The 21,795-nt window shown below is 39.4% G+C and overlaps 4 protein-coding genes across 7 annotated transcripts in view; 3 read left to right on the top strand and 1 right to left on the bottom strand.

Annotated features, from left to right (window-relative positions):
• The window catches only part of synpra (synaptoporin a), a 40,091-nt gene extending 37,947 nt beyond the window's left edge, over nucleotides 1-2,144 (top strand). For all 3 annotated transcript variants that reach the window (XM_061220288.1, XM_061220287.1, XM_061220289.1), the window contains one exon: nucleotides 559-2,144. In XM_061220288.1, the coding sequence (XP_061076272.1) occupies nucleotides 559-825 (267 nt within the window). In that variant the 3' untranslated portion in view covers nucleotides 826-2,144. The remainder of the gene's footprint in view (nucleotides 1-558) is intronic.
• A 2,400-nt stretch (nucleotides 2,145-4,544) lies between these two features.
• LOC133110156 (sentan-like) lies at nucleotides 4,545-6,179 on the top strand. Its single transcript, XM_061220053.1, has 4 exons — nucleotides 4,545-4,621; nucleotides 4,875-4,909; nucleotides 5,240-5,379; nucleotides 6,024-6,179. Exons 1-4 carry the CDS (start codon nucleotides 4,545-4,547, stop codon nucleotides 6,177-6,179), a joined length of 408 nt encoding a protein of 135 aa, XP_061076037.1.
• A 7,921-nt stretch (nucleotides 6,180-14,100) lies between these two features.
• On the bottom strand, nucleotides 14,101-17,525 carry thoc7 (THO complex 7). 2 transcript variants are annotated; one of them, XM_061219913.1, is made up of 8 exons: nucleotides 17,379-17,525; nucleotides 16,768-16,885; nucleotides 15,965-16,092; nucleotides 15,542-15,628; nucleotides 15,275-15,332; nucleotides 14,864-14,930; nucleotides 14,695-14,764; nucleotides 14,101-14,336 (listed from the first exon to the last, which is right to left on the bottom strand). In XM_061219913.1, exons 1-8 carry the CDS (start codon nucleotides 17,395-17,397, stop codon nucleotides 14,284-14,286), a joined length of 600 nt encoding a protein of 199 aa, XP_061075897.1. In that variant the 5' UTR covers nucleotides 17,398-17,525; the 3' UTR covers nucleotides 14,101-14,283. The 2 variants fall into 2 exon arrangements, with proteins under 2 accessions (XP_061075897.1, XP_061075898.1); XM_061219914.1 differs by lacking the exon at nucleotides 17,379-17,525 and adding an exon at nucleotides 17,141-17,299.
• A 254-nt stretch (nucleotides 17,526-17,779) lies between these two features.
• LOC133110041 (ataxin-7) overlaps nucleotides 17,780-21,795 on the top strand; it is a 29,257-nt gene continuing 25,241 nt past the window's right edge. The window contains exons 1-2 of the mRNA XM_061219897.1: nucleotides 17,780-17,925; nucleotides 19,939-20,034. The gene's annotated coding sequence lies outside the window, so the exon portion shown is untranslated. The remainder of the gene's footprint in view (nucleotides 17,926-19,938; nucleotides 20,035-21,795) is intronic.

The raw sequence follows: 21,795 nt of genomic DNA, 5'->3' as shown, positions 1-21,795 counted from the left end.
ATTGAGGTGGTTTTAATGCTGCACTCAACCTCAGGCTACACTGAAAGTACTTACTTAATAAATATGTTAATCACCTAATACAGGAATCAAGGTTCAACATGTTAAGCCACTAGATCTACTACAGTTCCACTCCAAAACAGAACAGGGAAACAACAAGGGAAAGTGGTGTTAATACTATATTGGATCTGTATTATGTGCCAAAGGAAAAGCTCTTCACATCCAGTGATGGAAAGGAAATTGGCACACAGTTTTTTATGATGTTCAGCAGTCAATGCTCTGCATAACCATTACTGCTGTGGACCTCAGAATGAAGTAAATATTGTTTACTGGCTTCACTTTGCTGTTACAATAAGTTTTTGTGATAGTAGAAAAGGGCCAAAACAAAGCTTGGGAATCGCTATATGATATAGAAGATATCACCGACTATAATGGAACCCACAATGATCTATATTCCTTTTTTTATTTATTTTTAACCTATTTTTAACGTTTGTGTGCCAGGTCTGTAATTGGGAGTTGGGTTTACAAACTCTGATAATACTTCTCTCATCATCCTTCCAGGTTTTTGGCTTCTTAAACTTTGTCCTGTGGGCTGGGAATATCTGGTTCGTCTTCAAAGAGACAGGATGGCACAAGTCGGGGCAGAGGTACCCGTCCGGAACCTCGGAAAAACAGGCGGGCGGATTCAACCAGCAGCCCTACAACCAGGGCAGCTTCGACCAATCAGGGGGCCTGAGTGCTCAGGGTGATCTGGGTCAGCAGTCCAGCTATGGGCAGGTGGGTGGGTACGCCCCCACTGGGCCCACCTCCTTCACCAATCAGATGTAGACTCCAGCGTCACATTCTAAAGGTCACGCTTAATGAGAACCCAGGGGCACTAAGGGATGGGCATCTCCATCTGGCTTGTCTGTGGTTGGAGGGTGGCATTCCTAGCAGTCATGTGACAAAAAAAGATAATTGTTCTAGATTGTCCCAGGTCCTAATATGTAGATTATAGATATAGAGACAGATTTATACAGGCACGACAGGTGTCAGTATTTTATGTATTTGTTCCTTTTCTTTATAACTTTAGGTTTGCTTTTCACTTACCTGAATGTCGTATTGCCAGTGGTTTCAGCTATCTGTTAGCGGATTCCTCTTCTGTGATACCATAGGTTCTGTGCCACAGACTGTCTAACCGTAAGTATTTCTCAAAATGGTTTGCACTCTTGTGAAAGAAAACATGGTCATTTGTACACTTATTGAAGATGATTATAGTGTGTTGATTAAGTGCATGAAATTGTGCTGTTCAAGTTGTCAATATGCCTGTTAGTGTACATTTACATATTTTTTTATAATAATGATATGAAACTGGCAGGATTTTATTTATCTTAGTTCCTTAAATTTATATTTAGATTTTGTTTCAGATTACCCTTATATATTTTCCTAACAAATAGATTGACTGCGAGTAGCATGTTCTATTCTAATGCACTCCAACATGACTTATGCCTGTATATGGGGTCCAAATACACTGTTTTATTGATCTTGTTATTGTACCTTTCTGCACAAAGGAGAATTCTGTCACTGTTTGTGAAGATTTTGATGTGAGTGTTTATATTTGTAAAATGAGCAAATAACTGTATCCTCTTTGTTTACAAATGCTCTTATAAAAGATTTTAATAAGAACAATTGTTTTTATGTTGCACTTAGACTGGTATGAAATTACAATTATAGTATAGTAAAACATAAAAACCATAGCATAGTTATAATCTAGGGGCAAAATATTTGAATCTAAAGAAACATAGGCATCTGTATATAACCTACCATTTAATAACCACACCAATTTGCATTTACACTTTACAAATAACGATCATGTTTATATGACCTAAAGAAAAAATTAAATACGCAAAAAAAGTTTGTAAATTAATGTTTTCTTAATCGTGCAATCCTGTTTCTTGATTCCCAAAGCATGTGGTTCAGTTTATCAAGGTGACTGTATTTGTTTAAAAAATGAATTCCATTCTTGTGTTTGCCGTGACCTCAGTGTTACATTATAATGTGGCAAAAGTCGGAGTCTGTTTACTTGTTGTAATCTGTACATGATTACTGGATGTGACTGAAATTGTATAAGCGTCTCAAGTAACATGAATAAAGATGTTGCACACTCATGCATGGCTTGTCTCTGTGAAGGAGGGAATTTAGAAACTGACTAAGTGGGAGCTGCCACTGACAGGGAGGGTTGAATTCTTCACAGTATCCTTCTTGGCAAGACTTGAATAAAGACAGTTATGGTCTCTAAAATACCAGAACTGAAAGCTTCACCTTTATGCTAATTTGAGAGTCACAACATATTCATTATTTTTAAAAAAACACATGATATGAGTCATTGCTAGCACAGCGTTGGCCCAGATTGATTTTCACTTCACTTTCACTGCACTGCACTGATTGTCATAATTGACATATATATTATTAAGAAAAAAATATTCTAGGCAGGATTTTTACACTGAAAATGTAATAAATTAATCCTGCTCCATCATATTGATGATGGTAATATCAAGCCGAATTTGAGCTCCTCTGCCTGTATTTTGTCTTTTACAATGCGTTTGGGATGTTTCTGAGCATAATGCTTTTTTCTGTGTGGGGCTACAGAGCCTGTGGGGTGAGATCAGGTTTCAGAGCGTTTGTAGCTAGCGAGCTGCTGCAATGGCGGAGGAGCAGGTGAAGAAGTACAGTGAAGTAAAAAACCAGAGTTTTTCCTCAATGGAGGAATCTTATCAAAAATGGAGATATAAAAATGAAAATGCCATAAAAATGGATATAAAATATAAAAATGGTGGGTGGGGTTGAGGAAACAGGACCTCAAAAATATCGACATTTGATTAATCAGTTAGGTTCTGAATAACTGCACACCATGCGACTTCATACTAGTTTAGAAACTGACACGTTTCCAGGCCAAGCAAAAGCTAAGACATATCGGCAGCTGCCACTGGCATCTTGCCTTGAACTAGATATTTTAGGACTGTTTTCATTGACATCAGTCTAGAATCTCTCCATGCTCATTGACCTATTTAACTATTTCAATACTATACAGTGGAAAATACATTGCAATGCAAAAATTTATTTTCATTATATGGTTAAATAACATTTATGGATGTTGTATTGCCTTTACCCCAAGCAGGCATACTGTAGCCCTCTAAAGAATTCAGATTTTACTAAGGGATTTATCTCAAACCATCTTTGTATGGGAGTCTGAGAGGTCCAGTTCTCCCCTCTCCTAGTCCTGATACATACTGTGTGGATCCACTCAGCTGGTGAATGGTAGCATGTAGCGGTCTCTGTGCTTCATAGAACTTTCCATTCAAATTGCAATTTACTGTAGGTGCAATTTAGGAAATAACAATTACTATTATGGATGGAGCATTAGGGGTTATGCTAATTTGAGTAGCAGGCTAAGTGGCAATTATACACAAGGTGGTAAAAGCCAGTGAGAGGAAAGCCCCTAAATTGCTTGATAAATTTATGTCGGTCTTTGACACAGTCAAAAAAGTTTGAAGGAATTGCAGTCAAAAAAGTTATGAACAATCTGCAAATCCACAGAGTCTAAAGCAAATTTCCTTCACAGCTGGGAGGAAGCTCAATAAAGAACAGAAATACATATGAGATATTTGACAATTTGGAAATATATATTCAATATATCTAGTTTTTATTGCCATCTTGAGGCCTGTTCTCCTGGCACACAGGATTTAAGGGCAGGATGACATTTTCACTCTGAAGAATGCAACTGAGGCCCTTGACAGGGGGAGAATGGAAAAGATGGATTCATAAATTCTGCTCTTGGACTCAGTGCTGGATGGAGATACAGGGACATAGTATCCAGTGTAGGATTTTCAGCATGGTGCTTGATCTACATGAATCTGAACAGCAGAATTAATGCATGCAAACAATATGCCTCTGCCTGATTGTATAAATGTAACATTTCACATAATCTTTGCCTCGCATAGTGAGGTAGATGAAATTAACAGGGCAAGCCAAGTGGTTTAATCACAGAAGTTCTTGTCTCCTAGGACTTCAGGTTCATTAGAAGGAAGGGGAACTTGCTTTTTAATGAAAGCTTTATTCCCTTTGAAGAGAGTGCAGTGGTCAGAGGCCTGTCTGATCAATGAAGAGCTACTGCCTTTGAAACAGACGTATTGCATCTCTTATAGGCTACCAACTATTAAGCTACACTCTCTATTCACCTGGACAGCAAACAACAAATGAACAACAAAAAGGCTGTCAGTGATGCACAACTCTCAATCCTTTCATAAGGTTATTATTCTCATTATACTAATGTCTCCCCGTTTCAGTTCATGATGGCAGATTAGAATTTCACCGGCCCCCACTCTCTGGCGCGAAAACAGTGACTGCGTTTATTCAAGGAGGATTTTTGTATCGCTGACTTCTGAGATTGATTGCTGTGGACTGAGCAAACACACAGACCAGCTCCTGGATCACACCGCCCTCACAGCCAGCAGTCTGATAGAACGCCTGTTGCCAAGCAATTTGAGTCAACTGAAACCTGGTTCAAAATGGGGGGATCAACCTCCAGCTCGGGGAAAGGAGACCAACCAGAGCCTGATTTTACCTCAAAGAAAACTCCAAAGAGGTATGTTATGTGCATGCTCTGTAAGCCAAAAGTTGTATGGCTTTTGATGTACATTGCTGCTAGGCAGATCCAATATACATATTCAGAGGGATTCCAGTTCTTTGAGCTTGAGAGAGGATGGCAAAGACTTCTACATGTACATTTTTTTTTAACATTTAATTCTCACAGTAAGCTTACAAAGGGAATGAAGTAGCATTTGGCGAGCTTTGTATTTGCACGTGCCTGATTAATGACCTCCTTCTCGTTTAAACAGTGTGCCGATATCCAAACAGCTTTCCTCCATTAAAGGTGAGTCTACCACCTCCCGAGAATGTATCTATTTCACAGTGTGCTCTTTACACATCAAACGTCTGCCTCCCACGCTTAGATAGGACACACATTTTTCCTCGCCTCACAAACCTTCACTGTAATTGTATTCCATTGAATTCCATTCTGTCCAGGCCCTGAATACTTAGATATCGTTCTTCATGATTTTTCAGATCAATGTCCCTACATGTGTATCCACTGTGCACTCTAGGAGAACAGATTTATTTTTCAGGCTGATGGAGGCCTTTACTTTCACGTTGTGAGTGTGTTTTCCTCAATCTTTTCTTTTATCTCGTCCCCTCCCCTCATCAGCACTGGCCAGAGGCTCTGCCCTGGAGAAGGCTGTAGCCACAGCACTGCTGGTCTTTTATAACTCTGCGGGACCAGATGGCAAAGTCAGTAAAGGAGATGCAAGAGAACTCTTACTGACACAGTTTCAAACTTTCATGCAGGTAAGATTTGGTTCAGCATGCTCTTTACAGTGACTGTTCAGAAAACTCCACTCACATGGCAGTGTGTTTCTGTGTGTGTGTGTGTGTGTGTGTGTGTGTGTGTCTCCCCTGCCCTGGTGTGCTCATTAAAAGTGACACGGGTGCCTGTCAAAGGGGAGCAGAGAAACAACAGCAGGGGGATGTTACGGTGTGACCCATCGTGCGGCAGAGGAATGTCTGGCTCTGGTTCTGTCATCTCCTCCCCCTCAATATCACACGACTACTCTGCAGAGGGGGGAACATTCACGTCAACTGTACAGCCTAGAGTTATGGTTTTATATACTTTTTATTCATAGCACCTGAGCTATCCCAAATCATGTACCAGACCTGGAAAATATACCGCTTCCTTTGTTACGAAATGGCAACCCATATAGGTTATATTGAGCTCCCTATAAAGTGGGCAGACTATGAAATTTGAATGTAGGGATGATTTAACCAGCATTTGAATGAGTGAATGAATGAATTAAGGAAGAAGAGTTTCTAAAATGAATTTATTTAATTTAATAAACATAAATGTGGAAGCTAATCACATGTGTCAGATGCAGCGATGGCTTTCTGGTAGACTGTGTCTGAGACAGAGTTGTTCATGTTAGCATGTCTTCCAGGGACAAGAGTCAAAGCCCAAATACAGAGAGACGATGGCAGACCTGATGGAAAACCAGGACAAAAGAATAGCAATGGAAGACTTCATGCTTTTCCTTCTTGGCCTAACAGTCTCTTCAGACCTCCTGACAGAAATACAGGGAGCAAGAATGCAATAAAGGGTCCTCAGTACTAATCCATTCATCTCAGGGTAAAAAACAAAAACACACACACACACACATACACACACACACACACACACACACACACACACACATACACACACACTCATTTTCAGCCATACATCACAAAGGACAAACCCAGCTCCCTGATGGTCCCCCTCTTCTACTCCAGTACAAAGGTTCCAGTCCAACCAAGAGACTCTGGCAAATGGTTTCCAGAATGTTTCAGAAAATGTGGTAGAAATAAATAAATAGAAAAATTTAAATGAGCGAAATGAATGAAGAATGAAAATATTGGACCTGTTTTATTTATTCAGTTCATTTCCCTTGTGTGAGGTATGGTCATGAAAATATTTACTTTGATCTTCACACGAATCAATTCACAGGAATTGTTTAGTAACTCAAGCTTCACTAATACATGACACCCACACTGTGTCACTGTATATAGTTCACTTGGCTTTAATTAAGCATGTTTTCCCATAAAATAGCAACACAATAACTGTTTAATTAGTTCATAATTTTTTTTTTTTTATGCTGCACACCTTCATATTTCTGCAGCCAAGGGAAAATTAAAGCAAACCTTTAACCTCCCGTTCATTTAGTGAAATCTGAAGAGCATAGAAGTAGAATTTAATTCCATTAATTTCACAAGACATACCAAGCACCTGCTGGCAAAATCAATAGTGAGTCTGTAATTGGGTTTAAGAGTTGGAAGTAAGTGCAGTCTTAATTACCTGCCAGGGCTCCATTTCATTCAATCTGTCAATTATGTGGGAGGTTCCTGTTTAAAACACTGGCTACAAATATAACACCGAATTAGGACAATTTACTTCAAGTTACATTTTGTTAGATAGAAAAAGAAGAAAAGTTTTACAAAATAATGTATTCCAGACAATCAATGGTGCACACCTCAGCAATACTTTCTCTGTTACAGACAGTGCATTAACTTACTCCAGTGTCTAGCTTGTGCTATAGGCTACTTTCATTTGGATCATTTGGAACCATTAAGGAGTGAAGGCTTGGGGATAGCCTACATTTATTTATTCTTTTATATATTACCCTACTGAGGAGAACATGAGCTGTATAAGACATCTGCACATTCCATCTGGTAAGCTTCATTACCTTCTCAGTGTTCTTGTTCCTGAGAGACAATGGAAAGAAAGACAGAGGAAGTATCTTCTGTGCATTAGAGTGTGCCTGTGGAGTTCACACTGTGAATAAAAGCAGACTCAGAATTGCTGTTTTTTGCTGGGAAAGACCAGACCTGTCTTTTTTTCCCTGTGGTTTGAAACTTGCCCAACCCTCTCTGTTCATTTTCTAATCATTGAATCAGTATGAGAAACAGCAATAGGTAGGCTATTTAAAAATGAATAAATACATAAATATAACTGCAAAGCAGTGATTCTGGGGTCCAAGCAGGCGGTGCAGCAGTGCAACCCTGCTCAAGGCCAAAGACCAAGTGAAGAATTAAGCAGAGATTTTGTAGAAGCAAAAACATTTCAGAAAAAAATCAAAATGGTTGCCAGCATTACTGTATTTATTCAGGCAAAGTTGTCAATCTCATAGGATCTATTGATCTACTGATGTAACCATTAACCATAGCCAAATATACACTCTTTGAAATCCTGCATAATTGATATTGCTACTATAGCATTCCCTAATGACAGATCCCAAATTTTACATGGTATCAAGACAAAGCATAAACACTCTCATTGAGTTTCATTATGATTGGACATTGCTAAGCCTGTCAAATGGCTACCGATTGGCTGATGATGGCTATGTTTTTAAGATATCTTAAAAGGGATGGAAAATAGAAAAGTTTGGTGAGGATCAGACATAGGGGTCACAAGTTACAGCTGTTTTAGGAATGGGGGCTGATCTCATTGAGATCAACTCAAGTAGTGATGGGGTGAAGGAACCTACATACCAAGTTTTTGCTGCCCATTTAGTTTTAGCAAACAAAAAAGCAACAATAGGGACCCAGTGCTTGGATTCCTAATAATAATAATCGAACCAAACACTAATAGTTCAGCACTGCTCTTCAATTAGTCTAAGCTGCATATCTTTAGACTGTGGGAGGAAACCGGAGCACTTGGATGAAATCCATGCGGATGTGGGGAGAACATGCCAACTCCACATAGAAAGGCAAATCACAATGACATGAATAACACCACTGCCATCTGCTGGGGACACATAGGATGGCATCAAATACAGCCATTTATGATCTTTAATCAAGGGAACTACTGCTTGCAGCTGTCTGCAGGAGAGCAACTTGTGAAGACGAAAACTATATTATAACCATTACACTTTCAGAAGAAAAGTGTCAATGCCAAAGATTTATTTTTCATTAAAGAGCCACATGGTTACACTCAGTGTTTTCCTATGCAGGAAATTTCAGTTGAGATTTGATTCACCAATGATTGCTGGCAGCATTAGACATTCGTCATGAGGGGAGATCTCATAACCATCTATGTGCAATTTTAGAGCAGTCACTTGAAGAGGCAGCTCAAGCCAGCGATCATATTAAAGCAGATGTCTGCCAGTTGGACAGAGCTCCTGAGCAAATATGATAGGCTTCTGAGCACCTTCCTGAGAAAAAGGTATTTACAGAACAGAGTAAATACCTGCACCAGGGAAATATCAGGCTGTGTGGCACAACCCAAGTGGCTGAACCCTACCTAAAGGGACAAAGATTGAAAGGTAATACTGGCTCCAAATATTTCCAAACACAACAGCACCTATGTCAGTTAACAATGTACATCACACAATAGATCCAACTAGCTGTGGGCCAAACATTGAAATACCGTTTCAATACCGTTTCTGTGTTGTTATAGAAGGAAGGTAAGAATAGAATCATAAATCCAATGTAACTGCTGACACAAATGCAAAATAAAACTATTAATAATTCAAACCCCATGCCATGACTCAGGATGTGCCTAAAGAACAATAATCTTCATTCAGGCTGAAATATTATTGAATGTGCGAAACAATGTTGGACTGACTTGTGCAACAGTTCTGTTCAAGGGCACAACAAATAATGCATCCTATTTAGTAACATTCATAACTGACATTTCACATGGGAGAACTGGAAGATTCATATTTAGTACTTTTTCACAGAACATGGTGATGCTAACACAGGACTTGAGTAGCTATGGAGGCTGATGCACTATGCACTGTGGACTATGAAGAAAACAGTGACTGACGGGATAAACCCCTAAACCCCCAGCCCGTGTGAAGGGCTCAGCTCTGTGGTGAACTGAAGCTCCACAGCCATGTCACAGCTGAACCAACGCTGTAGGGCAGGAGTGCACAACTCCGGTCCTCGAGGGCTGGTCTCTGTACTGGTTTTGGTTCCAACCAGCTGCGCTGTTTTTAATTTGCTGACAGCTCTGTAAATTACCCTGGTTCAAGCCTGTACTTGAGCACAGTAAAATCATTAGGATACACTTGTCAGTCTGTAGCTGTAGCCGGTACTCACACACATCCTGAAAGGGATCAGCCCTTGTTGTGCACCCTGCCGTAGGGGGTGGAGGCTTGCCCACACAGGGGGCAGATACTCCAGCAGTTAGTTCCCTGGGGAGGAGGAAATGGCTGGGGAGGCTGCTCACACTGGCGCCCACAGCCGGGTTTGTCCCACAAGCGTAAGAGCACTGCGGGGGTACCGTGGCCCCAGGGAGCGACCTCTGCTGCCAGGAAGCTGCTGTAGCTGAAACTGGACCAGAGGTGAAGCAGTGTGGGGGCGTCCTGCGAGAGGAGAGTCATCTAGAAGGGGACGTTTGACCCCCCTAGACATTAACGGTGGCTGTTCAGAGAACAAGGTGTGCAGCAGGAAATGAGTAGTTATGACTAATGGTGGCTCCTAGCACATCTGTGATGTTCCTCTCTGAAATATCTGTAGTCTTGCAAGATTCAAACTAAAAGGATTGCTTGCGTAAAGCACAGGCAAATAAATACTTATATGCCTGCTGGCTTATAAAGTCTAAAAACTGCTGTATTAATGGGAATGGTTTGTAAATATTACCTCAAGGATTATATCCAAGGGAAAAATCAGTGTTAATGCAGTTTATTAGATAGTTTAAGAGTGGACAGCTCCATCTATTGGTTGGTATATGGAGTGCTTTATTGATTGTGCTCAAGAATAAAAATCATACAATTTGTCCTGTGGAAACATGTGATGTATAAAGCATAAGGATGTGCACATAATCAGCATTTTCTGTGTTGAGTACATCCAAGTGAGCATGGAGGAGGCACAAACGCAGAGGATCCCTGGGTGCCATGTTGTTCCAAGGGCTCAGAGGTGTGGGTCCAGAAGGGGCAACAGTTCACAGATTAAAGATCATAATCAATAATGTTCAGCTATATGCTTGTTTCCTAACATATGGTCAGAGCCTGTTATCCCCAGGTTTCCTATAGAAACAAATGCAAGACTTTCACTCCCCAGAAGGGGATCGGAGGAGAAAACAGACCATTAAAAACTGCACAGACACAAGTGAGAAGTGCTCCCTCTGATCTCCAATGTGCTAGGGAAGCCATACAGTAAATCCTCAAATTGTGTCCGGGATTCTATTTGAAGCCGGGCCTCGGATAATAGCCGGGGGCGTGGCCGATTCGGACAAATAAAAGCCGGGATAATATTGCCTCCCAGTAGGGCTATCAGTCCATGAGCACTAGAAGACATTGTTTCGATTTAACTCAATTAAATAAAAGTACTCTTCTTAATATTTTATATTGTTGGTTGGTTTAATACTGTTGCCAATGAAAAGTCGTTGTCCTACACCATGGGTCTCCAACACGTTGCTCTCAAGCTACCAGTCGCTTGCCGCCCCCTTCTGAGTAGCTTGCCAAAGGCTGAAGCAGTATACATTTAAACACAATTGTTGCCGCGAGGCATTCCAGCCTACGAATTTAATAAAAAAGTAAATCAGGCAAAATTAAAAATTAACTGAATTTAGGCTACTTGGCTACACAATAAGGTTTTCTTGTATTTACAGCACAGCGCACGTTCAATGAATGAATGAAAGCGGCTGCCTTGGCTCGCAATAAACAGACGGGTAGAAATCCCGACACTCTTTCAACTACATAAAACTTAACAGTGAACCATCAAATACCCCCCAGATTTCAGTGCCCATCAGTGCCAACACTGAATCAAACAGTCCAAAAGTAAATTAAATCACAAACCAAAGCGAAAATCTTTTGATAGCCTACCGGTATGCTGCTCCAAACGAAACGCATGTCTCACAATAAAACGCACTTTAGGAAAGAAAGATCCTTAACTTGCTGTTATCTACGCTAATTTCTTATTGTTCATGAAGGCGTGTCTGGCAAGTTGTTATTTTATGGATTCTGGACTTGCATGTGATTTATTGTGTCTGAGAATATTTGCAATAAACTGAGTCTGTTAAGACTGACACTTTTTGACTTACCAAACGGTGTTTTCTGATTAGCCTACACTAATTGATTTCTGAAGAGTTACAGGAAGTGTTGAACAGTGTTGGCCCACTTTAAGTGTAGCCTTTTACTTTATTTCTAAGAATAAAATTCTACAACAGAAGCCTAATAAGAAATAAAGGCCTGCCTCGAATACAAGCCTGCCCCAAATAAAGGCCTGTGCTTTGTGCAGCCTAAGTAAATAAAAGACCCCGGACACAATTTGAGGATTTACAGTATTTACATGAAGAAATCTCTGAAGCAATGGTTTCTGGAAATACATTAGCCCACAGGTCATGTATAGTAGTAGAAGATGTTCTCATCATACATTCATGTCAATATTTTGAATCGTTCCACAACACTACCTGCAGAATAACTATCCACAACTTAAAACAACGCAAAACATGTAATAAACATATTCCATTAGCGTTCTATAAATGTGTCCAGTATTAAAGTTGCCAGGGACAACCCCTAACTTTACAATTACAATACTGCATATAGCAAGTAATATACTGTACATAATTAAGCCTGGAAGACAGACTGCAGACCCTCTCCTTTCTTCTCCCCTCAGACAGACGGTCAGGTGGAGACTGGCACACTGCTCTGTGCAGCTACTGGCCAAGAGACAGGCAGAGCTGGAGCACTGTGAGTGTATGGGGGACCGGATTCTGGACGCCAGCAGACACTTCCAGAAGGCAACCAGCCAAGCATCGCACAGACACAGGTGGAGGAATACCCGTGTCCTCTGCACACACTGTTGCTAGTGGTATTCTGCTGCATGATGGAATATACAGTATCTCATAAAAGACACATACAGCCCTTTTGTTCACCCGATTTCCAGTGAAATCAGCCAATCGGTGCAATATTTGTTTTTCAGTGTCAGACAATAATACAGAAAACATACAATTAACAGGAAATTACTGAAAGGGCCTCCACCACAATCAACCACGATCTGTATTCCAGCACTATCTGTATTCATTCACTCATTTTGTGGACTCTATTACTTTAGGTTTTACATCCTTCCAATGAACAAACAGCAGTTACAGCAGTGCCCTCCCAACAAAAGCTGTTCCTAAAAGTGTCAATGATTAGAACCCTTTGCCTTCAAAAGAGACTCAGCTGCCTTGCAGATGTATTTGTCAAGTGCATCTAAAAGGCAAAAGGATATATTCCTGATGAGATTAGATAGAAGAAATTCAGCTGGATAAGGATGAAAAATAAGTGAAAAAACAAGTGAGTTTCCAAAACTGGAATTCAAAGGATCATACTGAGAAAACAGCACTCCTAACAATCATGTAAGAACTGGTAGACCACAGACAACTGTCACCATCACAAAGAAAGTACTTAAAAGATTTTTATCTTTGATAGGAGAAATCACTCCTGCTTCAAATCTGAAGAAATCCACGCCATTTCTGTCAGTCCTTTCACTGAGAAGACAACTCAATGCCAAAGGACACAAAGGATGCGTCGCTGTCAAAAAGCCACTGAGAAAAGGAAATAAAAAGAGAAGAAAATGTGCACTACGACACTGCAACTGGACACCCGAGAAGTGGAGTAAGGCTTTACACACTGATGAGTCAAAATTTCAGATTTCCAGAAATAAAGACAGTATTTACACTGCTGAACTTCACTTGCTGAAGCAATAAAAGACTCTCAGAACCATGTGGACAACCACACGTCAAGCATCGTGGAAGAATGGTGCAAGTTTCGAGCTGTCGAACAACATTTGGGGCCTATATTACAAGGCAGGATTATCGCGTAAACTGGATAATCTGGAACAGTGCTTTTTGTCTTCAGTCCACGTTCTAGATGTTGGGAAGGTTACTTGGTACAGTTATTCAGCAAACACAGCAGTCCTGCTTTTTTATACAGCCCCTTGGAGGCAATTAGATATTAACTGAAGGCATCACGAATGCTGACAAATACAAACAAATCTTAACATATTATGCAATACCCCCTGGACAAGGTTTGCCTGGGAAAATATTCCTGACCACAAGCACCCTAAGATTAAGCTGCTACTGTTCCCAGAACAGTGGACTGGCCACCGCAGCTCTCAATATGAATGAGTCTGCACCTACTCAGATCAAGACGAGCAGAAAATGGAACAAACTAAGCTCAGGATGTTTTTACAAGAAGAAAAAAATAATATGGCAGCATATTTCTTTAAAAAAATCAAAGCCTCCTGAAAAACATGGAGATGTGAGATATTGAAAGATGGTTGTAGTTTTCTTTTGGAATTTTGTGCCAAATGCACCATGTTTGCTGCATTATTTCCTGACATTGAAAAAAATAAAAATAAATGACTCGCACTTAACAGAGGTTCACTGGAAAGCAAATAAACAGGTGGTCTTTGACTTTGGCACAGTACTGACATTGAGCGCACAATACAGGAAAATGCTGCTCAACCGATTGCTAAAATTCTAGATTTTAGTATAGGAAACACATAATGTCATCAGAATACAAGCCTTAAACCAAAATGACAAACAAGAACTTAATCACAGAAGAGGCAAAAGACTACTTTATTTGTGCACAAATGTATTTTAAGCTAATGCAAAAAACAAGTTCAAATCTTCAGTATAAAAACATTTTAAGAACACAAGAACAAAACAATGACACTGAACAGCAATTGAAGATATCCTGATGTATGGTTGTAGAGACATGTGGATGTTCACGGTCAGTTGTCCATTGGACTTTCCTGGGACTCGTCGATTTCACACTTCTCGTCATCTAATAAAAAAAGAAGAGGTTCTAATGGCAAAAGAGAAGACCACAAATAACATTGGTCTAAAATGATAAACACATAAGTGTGTGTCATTTAATCTGATGGCATTCATTTTAACATTTAAAATGATCGCACCCTGGGTGTGTTGAAGTGTCCCTGAGCAAGACACCTAACCCCTAAATGCTCCTGATGAGCTGGTTGGTGCCTTGCATGGTAGCCGATCGCTGTTGGTGTGTGAATGTGTGTATGAATGAGTGAATGAGAAGCATCACTTGTACAGCGCTTTGGATAAAGGCGCTATACAAATGACAACCATTTACCATTGATTGTTGCGTAGTAAATGCTCACTACGGCTGTACTTACTGTCAAGCGTCTGCTGAAGCTCCTGAATAGTGCTCAGTAGCACATGAAACTGTTTTTTCCGCAGTTCAAGCTGTGAAAGAACAGGACTCGCAGTCATTCACAATCCCAAAGATCCAGCAGACAAAAAAATAAAACACAAAAAAAAAGCCAGAAAACACAACTTCCTTACTTTGTCTTCCACATTCTCCTTTATACGAGACAGCTGCTGCAGTTCTTTGTCAAGAGCTTCCAGTTGCCTGAGATTATAATACAAATATTATGAATTACAAATAATACAAAGAGAACAATCTGTACGCTAACATGAGAAGTAACTGTTCACAATCTCATGAAAGCACTAGAATGGACATTAGAAGCACCCAGTGTACATCATAAATCTACTGATATTTTCCCACAGCAACTTCTAAACAGTACATTTGTGTCTCTAGGGGTAGTTTTTGGGCAATAATTGTAAGGACTCTTGATCAATGTACCTTGACACTGGTAATGATAGTTACACTGTAGCAAGACAGCTATGACGTTTTGGTCGAGCACCGTTCTCATTTTTTCATCGCAAAGAAAACCCTACAACAGGAATACTTACTTCAGTGTTTCATGTCTGTCTGGATGTTGTTGGATAACCTTTGCAAGTGCATCATATTCTATGAAGAATTTAAATAGCAGGCTTGAGAAGATTTACACAAGAAATACATTGTATATATAATTGCAATACTAAGGAGTTAAATTGGGGTGGGGACAATCTGTTTTAAAAGTAGGCAAACAAGTCATTTCCAAATCAAAGCATTAGACACCCATTCAGTGAGGGTGGATCATAATTTAAGTTTAACAAGTTAAATTTTACTCCTCTCACCTTGTCGATTCTTCCGTATTCTCTTGGCTCTCATTATTTCTTTTTTACATTCAGATATTTTGTCATGAGCGGACGTGATACTTTGCTCTGAAATGAAAGTAGAGTATAACACAGTAGTTTTAAATAAAATAATGCTTTCTATACTTTTGTCATTACAGCAGTGGAAATTGAGTGCTTTTCAAATTTTCCACTTTGCATGTCACTGTAAAGATTACAAATTGGTTCTCACATTGTTTTTTTTGTTTTTTTTTTATGTCTGATGATAAGCATGGCACCTTGAAATGTCACATTTAGTCAAATTTAGCAATGCCGTGAGCGGATTGTTCTGTTTTTGTCCGACAGCTTTTGTCCAAACAGCTGCTTTTTAACTTTTGATATGTGTGGTCTTTCCATCTTGTATATTTCATATCACAAATTTCTCACCAATATCATTGTATATTTTTTCATAGTTTTCCATTTCTCTCAGATTCATGTCATACACCAGCAGTGTCTTTCCCATGGAGAATTCACACTGTGCCAGGGTGCCCAGCATTCTCTGGTACTGCGTGAACCTGGAGGGACATTTAGAAAACAGTGCATGCATTAATTCAGAGATGGATTTATACCCGCACCGCATCAGCACCTATTATTGGCAGGATCTTTCAGTTCACACAATGCTAATGTATAGAGATTTTAAAACATCCAGTCGGATGTAGCCCTTAAACCAGAATAAGATCAGTGCTCAACTTAAAGGGTTCAGATTTTCTGCATGTTTACACTAGGACTCGGAACTATACAGTCCTCTCAGGTCCTCTTTTTAAACTTGTGTTTAATTTGCACTTTGTTGTACGTCGCTCTGGATAAGAGCGTCTGCTAAATGCCATGTAATGTAATGTAATGTTCAGTGTCTTAACATATGCGACTTAAAGATCTAAAATAAACTGGTTTAGTAACCTTCAAAACATACATCGACGGAAATATAAAAACGAACATTTTTGCATGGCTAATACATTTGCAAACTTAAAAAACGTTTGCGTCTAAATCAATTATATGTAGCAACTAGTAGTCAAGTGGTTTAAGAGATGAAAAATCTGTGGACCAGAATGAAGCTCATATTTTGAGATAACCGTGTTATCGTGTAGTTAGTCGTCTGCAAACTAAGAGTATTCGTGACGTTAGCCAACAAGCCACTGTCAGTTAGTGACTTCTTTAATGACAGCCTGGGAAAAGTTTCAACATGAATTTACCCGTCTTCTGCTGATCCAGAAGAGCACCATTTTGTGAAGCTTTTCAGTAGCACATTGATACGTCGATCGTCACCGGCTCCGTCGCCGTCAATCAACAGGCGCTTCCGAATAACTTCATCTAGAAATAATAACGGACATAAGTTAACTTGAAAACTTAAAACACAGCAAAACAAAAAAACAATTGCATGGGTGGTCAGCTAGAGGAAGAACTCGCCTGGCTAAATTAGCTAGTTAACGAAGGTCCAATAAAAACGCTAACTTCCAATAATTAACGTCAAGTTATAATATTAGCATCAAACGTAGGTTGGGCCAATCGTTTTATTATTTATTTTTAACAGCCCGTTTTGTAATTAAGTTGTGGATTTCTACGTACTCATCCTGTTGTTTGCAATAGAGTAAGCGCTAGGTTACAGCTATCGGGCTAGCTAGCTGCGTAGCTAAGGCTTGAAATTATAGCTTATTAGCTAGCTAGGCCTACTGTAAACTGTGTTCAGGAAACTTGGAAAATGATCATTCACGGGAACTAGCAAGCTGGCTAACTATTTTGTTATTAAGGCGCGGTGCTAATTTAACAATTATGTTAGACACAGAAACTAATCAAAGCAATTTACCGTCGGTAACAGCCCCCATTCGGTCATCAAATGCTGTTCAAACGCTATCTTCAAATAAAACTTTATTGGTGGCACAGAAAAAACAGCTCCCAGCTCAAAGGTCATTAGCTAATAAGTGCCCCGCCTCCAAAATATGACGGCGCTGATTGGCTAGAGGGAAATTAATAGTCAGACAACAGTGAAATTCGACGTAACTGTCTTCAGGTCGATCACCATCAAGGCTCTAATTCTAACTGACTCCGTTTATATAAGTGTACTTTGATGATCCAAAATGGCGACAATTTCCTCATACAGTTTAGTTAGGAAACCTCGTTCTGTGACAGGCTAGCAGAAGGAACCCCAACGCGCATGCGTCCGAGAAACGTGACGTCTGTGTCCCAGAATGCCGTCTGGTAAACAGACATGGAAGCACCTGGTAAAGACCTCCACAGTCAGTGAACATTGCATTCGCTCTTAATTGACGATCTACATCTTTATATTTCACCTATATTCAACAGATTACAATCTCATATGATCTAAATTTGCTTTTACAACGTTGTGGATTCAGGTAAGACAAGAAAGACGTGTTTCGATGGTAGCTGTTAATTACAGTTTTTGGCAGCCTCTCTAGACTAGCTTGCTAGCTAGCTAGCCAGCCAGCCAGCCAGCCAATGTTTTCCCATCTACATTAGCTAGCTAGGTGGCTAGTAGTGACAATGAAATACTTTGGCTTGCTTGTAGGCTAACAGGTTTGCTGATATTTAAAATTAGTTCAACGTTAGCAGCACAATCCAACTGTCTTATTGGAAAATATGTTAAAACATGTTATTTTGTCTGACTGTATTTGTTGAAGAAGAGAAAGAACAGCGATCCAAGTCATAATTTTCAACACTAGCAAATGCAGTTAGTTTGCCCTGTCGGTTCAACTAATGTAAAATTAATATTAAAGCGTTATCATATTTTCTTGGTTGTTAATTAGCTTGAATGAGCCAACGACTTTATGAATTGCTGAAATGTACTGCACAAGAATCTGACAAAAGCAGTGATTGTATGCATGTATTAGCTAACTTGATGCCACTTGCTAGTTTTGAATGTGACTATGTTGAAATGTATACATTCACATATATATTACCAGCGTTAGCTAATCGTCGATTGTACTTTTCCACCAGTAGTTCGCATAATACATCCAAGTCAAACTTTTTTAAATCTCACGGTTCTACTTTTCTAAATGTTAGCCTGTCTGCAATATTTATTTAGTCGGAATATCCATGACACATATTAAACGATTATGCACTGTCAAGTAAAACATTTGCGAAGTATCTGATCCATGAAACATCAAAAGCTTTGTTTCCCTTATGTGTGAAGTTATTGTGTACTGAATTGTTCAGTGGCACAGTTTCACAGTGCCCATAAATATACCTGAAGAAATTTGGGCCTGATTGCCGTTTTCATTTTGTTGGGAGACCTATGTGACACAGACCCTATACACTGAGTAATCAAAATTATTCAGAGGAAAACCATTGCTTGGCTTCAGTAATGCCGGTAGTTAATTGAGATTACATTACATTACTGTCATTTAGAAGATGCTCTTACCCAGACCAATCCACACAACATTTTACATTTTTTAAACATTTATGCATTTTATTTATACTTAAACAATTCACTCATTATACTTAAACAATTGCTCAAGGCTACAATGGCAGTGTCCTATCTGGGAACTTAGCATGCAACCTGTACGTATAAGTCCAGTCCAACACCCTAACCATTTTACTACATGTTATTTGGTTGACGCTTTTATCCAAAGCGACTTACAAACAAGATGCACTGTTATCCAACTGTAATATCAAAACCTTCAGTACTAGTATACCTAACAAAGACAGCTTTTTAAATAATATACAAAATGGCAACAAAATCACTGTAATCATATTTCATTGTGTATTTTGACGTATTTTAGTACATTCTGATTTTATTGGTATGTTTCAAATGCAGTAACATTCAAATGTTTTCATCTTCCTCAGTTCCAGGAAATGTATTGTGAAGTCATGCAAGATTCATTTGAAATAATTTGTTCTGCTACCTTATGCTGTGGCACATTCATTAGCAGGAGTTACTTAATGTCTTGATAAGTCAAGTGGTTTATCAGCTAGTGAATTGGCATAGCTTATTTAACCACCGCAAGATTTAAATGGATAAGTCCAAGAAAGATGTTCAGATGGGTTGGTGTTTTCAGTAATTTATCTGTCAAGGGGATTATTGAATTGTGACCTGTGAAACAATTATGTGGACAGCCAGGGATAGTACTTATTGGATTGGATTACTTGGCAGCGGAAGGGTTGTTCCATAAGCAGCTTTTGCACAAGCATGAAAGCTCCTGTTAAGAAATACAGATAAGACTGTGGATTCTTCCATACTCATAAACTAAGACTGTTACCTGTAGTTGCACTGGCCTGCATTATTTTCCAGAAAGGCAAATTGATAATTCCCTGAAGAGTGTTTTTTCAGGTAATGGTCCTGTGAAGGGTGGTCTTTTCAGATGTGACCAGACTTGGAGTACAATAAACCTGATATGATTTCCTTTCAGATTGTCTGTCTTCGACTGGTGGGGTGGATGTGATCACGCAAACCGATGAAGCTCGGCTGATCTTACTAATAGGATTCCTTTTTCACATCTGACAAGGTATGAACTCAGTGGCAAGAGGTTGTTCATTAATTCCTCCTCCCCCTAAGCATATGTGGTCAGATACACCACACAGTTACACAGTTTCACACCTGGGTACCTGTAGAGACATGTTGTGACCTCAGACTTTCTATTGAACTTCAGACCTTTTTGCTCTGCTCATGTTTAGTCTGAAGGGCAGACCAGTACAGGCAATTATCCACAGCTATAATGTCATGTTTCAAAGGATATTAATGTTCATTTTACTTGCAGCTTTATGATTTCTTAACACAGCAGTATATCTCAGTTTGTTTGGGATGTACTTATGGAGGACATCTCAAGGGCTTTTATCCTGAGAGGGATGAAGCCATAGCGATGCAAGTGAATAAAAATATACTTCCAAATATTTGTTCAGTACAGTACATTTTTAAACCCAGTTAGGACTTTAATGACGCATTGAAATGCAGCACTGTCCACATTTATTTATGACATGCAGTTGTTATTTTAAGTATGACTCATCTATGAAAATGAGGTTTTCAGGAAATATAAAATCTCAAAATTGTTATGTATTGCCAATTGGTTTAATGTTTTTAGGCTTGAGTGGCATCACAATATTAGGTAATACCACAACATAGTTAGACTGTATACAGTGTTGTGCAAGTATTTGCCCTTTCCTGATTTCCTCTATCATTGATTGCGTATTTGTCACACTGAATGGTTTCAGATCTTTGGACAAAATGAGACAAAATTGGTATATACAAAACAATTTTTAAAAATTCATATATTTAATGAAAAACCTCAAACATCCATATCACCCATGTTAAAAAGTAATTTCCCCCATAGTTACTCAATCAACCAATTAACCAAATGTAATTGATAATTAGATTCAATCTATTGAACAGAGCCAGGCTTTATTTCAGTCCAGCGAAAGAGTGATACTGCGACAGACGACGTGCAATGTATGTCGCTGGTCACAGTGACATTTGGTTTATACTATGGGTTACTGGAGTGTGTTTATACCACAGTCTACATCAGGCGACACTGGCAACATTCTGTCATTTCAGTCGAGCAACACTTAAACTGTCGTTAAACTTCAGTCATATTTAACCTTACCATCAGAGTGAAATAATCACCACAAAGTTTCTATAAGCACACTATGCCACGATCAAAGGGAATTCCTGAAGAGATGAGAAAAAGGTTGATGAAATATATCAGTTTGGAAAGGGTGGTGAATTTTCCCAGGAGTGGCGGGCCTGCCAAAATTTCTCCCAAGTGCTCACTGACGACTCATCCAGAAAGTCACAAAAGATCCCAGAACATTCAAAGAACTTCAGGCCCCTCTAGCCACAGCTAAGGACAGTGTTCATGACCCCACAATAAGAAAGAGACTCTGCAAAATGGGATTCAAGCCTTTTGTAATGTTCTTTGACAGAGTTTTCAAACATAGTACTTCTTGCACAACAAGGGTCCCATTATGTCTCGCGTGAAGCAAGTACACCATTTCATAGTTAGAACATCATGCCAACAGTCAAATGTGGTGGTATGGTGATAGTGTGGAGATGCTTTGCTGCCTCGGGACCTGGACAGTTTGCCTTAATTGAAGGAACCATGAATTATGCTCTACCCGAAAATTATTACGAATGTTCAGTCATCTGTCCGTGAGCTGAAGCTGAAGCATGATTGGGTTATGCAGCAAGACTCCAAAACACAAAAGCACTATACATCTGAATTGATGAAAAGAAACACAAGTAAAGATTTGGAGTGGCCTAGTCAAAGTGTTCT

The sequence above is a fragment of the Conger conger genome, chromosome 14 (genome assembly GCF_963514075.1).
Source record: "Conger conger chromosome 14, fConCon1.1, whole genome shotgun sequence".
NCBI lineage: Eukaryota > Metazoa > Chordata > Actinopteri > Anguilliformes > Congridae > Conger > Conger conger.
This window is presented reverse-complemented; position numbering and strand designations above follow the sequence as displayed.

Excerpts from the sequence above, each read along its gene's own strand:
- LOC133110156 (XM_061220053.1), top strand. The coding sequence starts at position 4,545 with ATGGGGGGATCAACCTCCAGCTCGGGGAAAGGAGACCAACCAGAGCCT. Across the intron at positions 4,622-4,874 it reads TCAAAGAAAACTCCAAAGAG|TGTGCCGATATCCAAACAGC; the intron begins GTATGTTATGTG and ends TCGTTTAAACAG. Across the intron at positions 4,910-5,239 it reads ACAGCTTTCCTCCATTAAAG|CACTGGCCAGAGGCTCTGCC; the intron begins GTGAGTCTACCA and ends TCCCCTCATCAG.
- thoc7 (XM_061219913.1), bottom strand. Across the intron at positions 15,333-15,541 it reads AATACGGAAGAATCGACAAG|AATATGATGCACTTGCAAAG; the intron begins GTGAGAGGAGTA and ends AATTCTTCATAG. Across the intron at positions 14,337-14,694 it reads GCTTCAGCAGACGCTTGACA|ATGACGAGAAGTGTGAAATC; the intron begins GTAAGTACAGCC and ends TTTTTTTATTAG.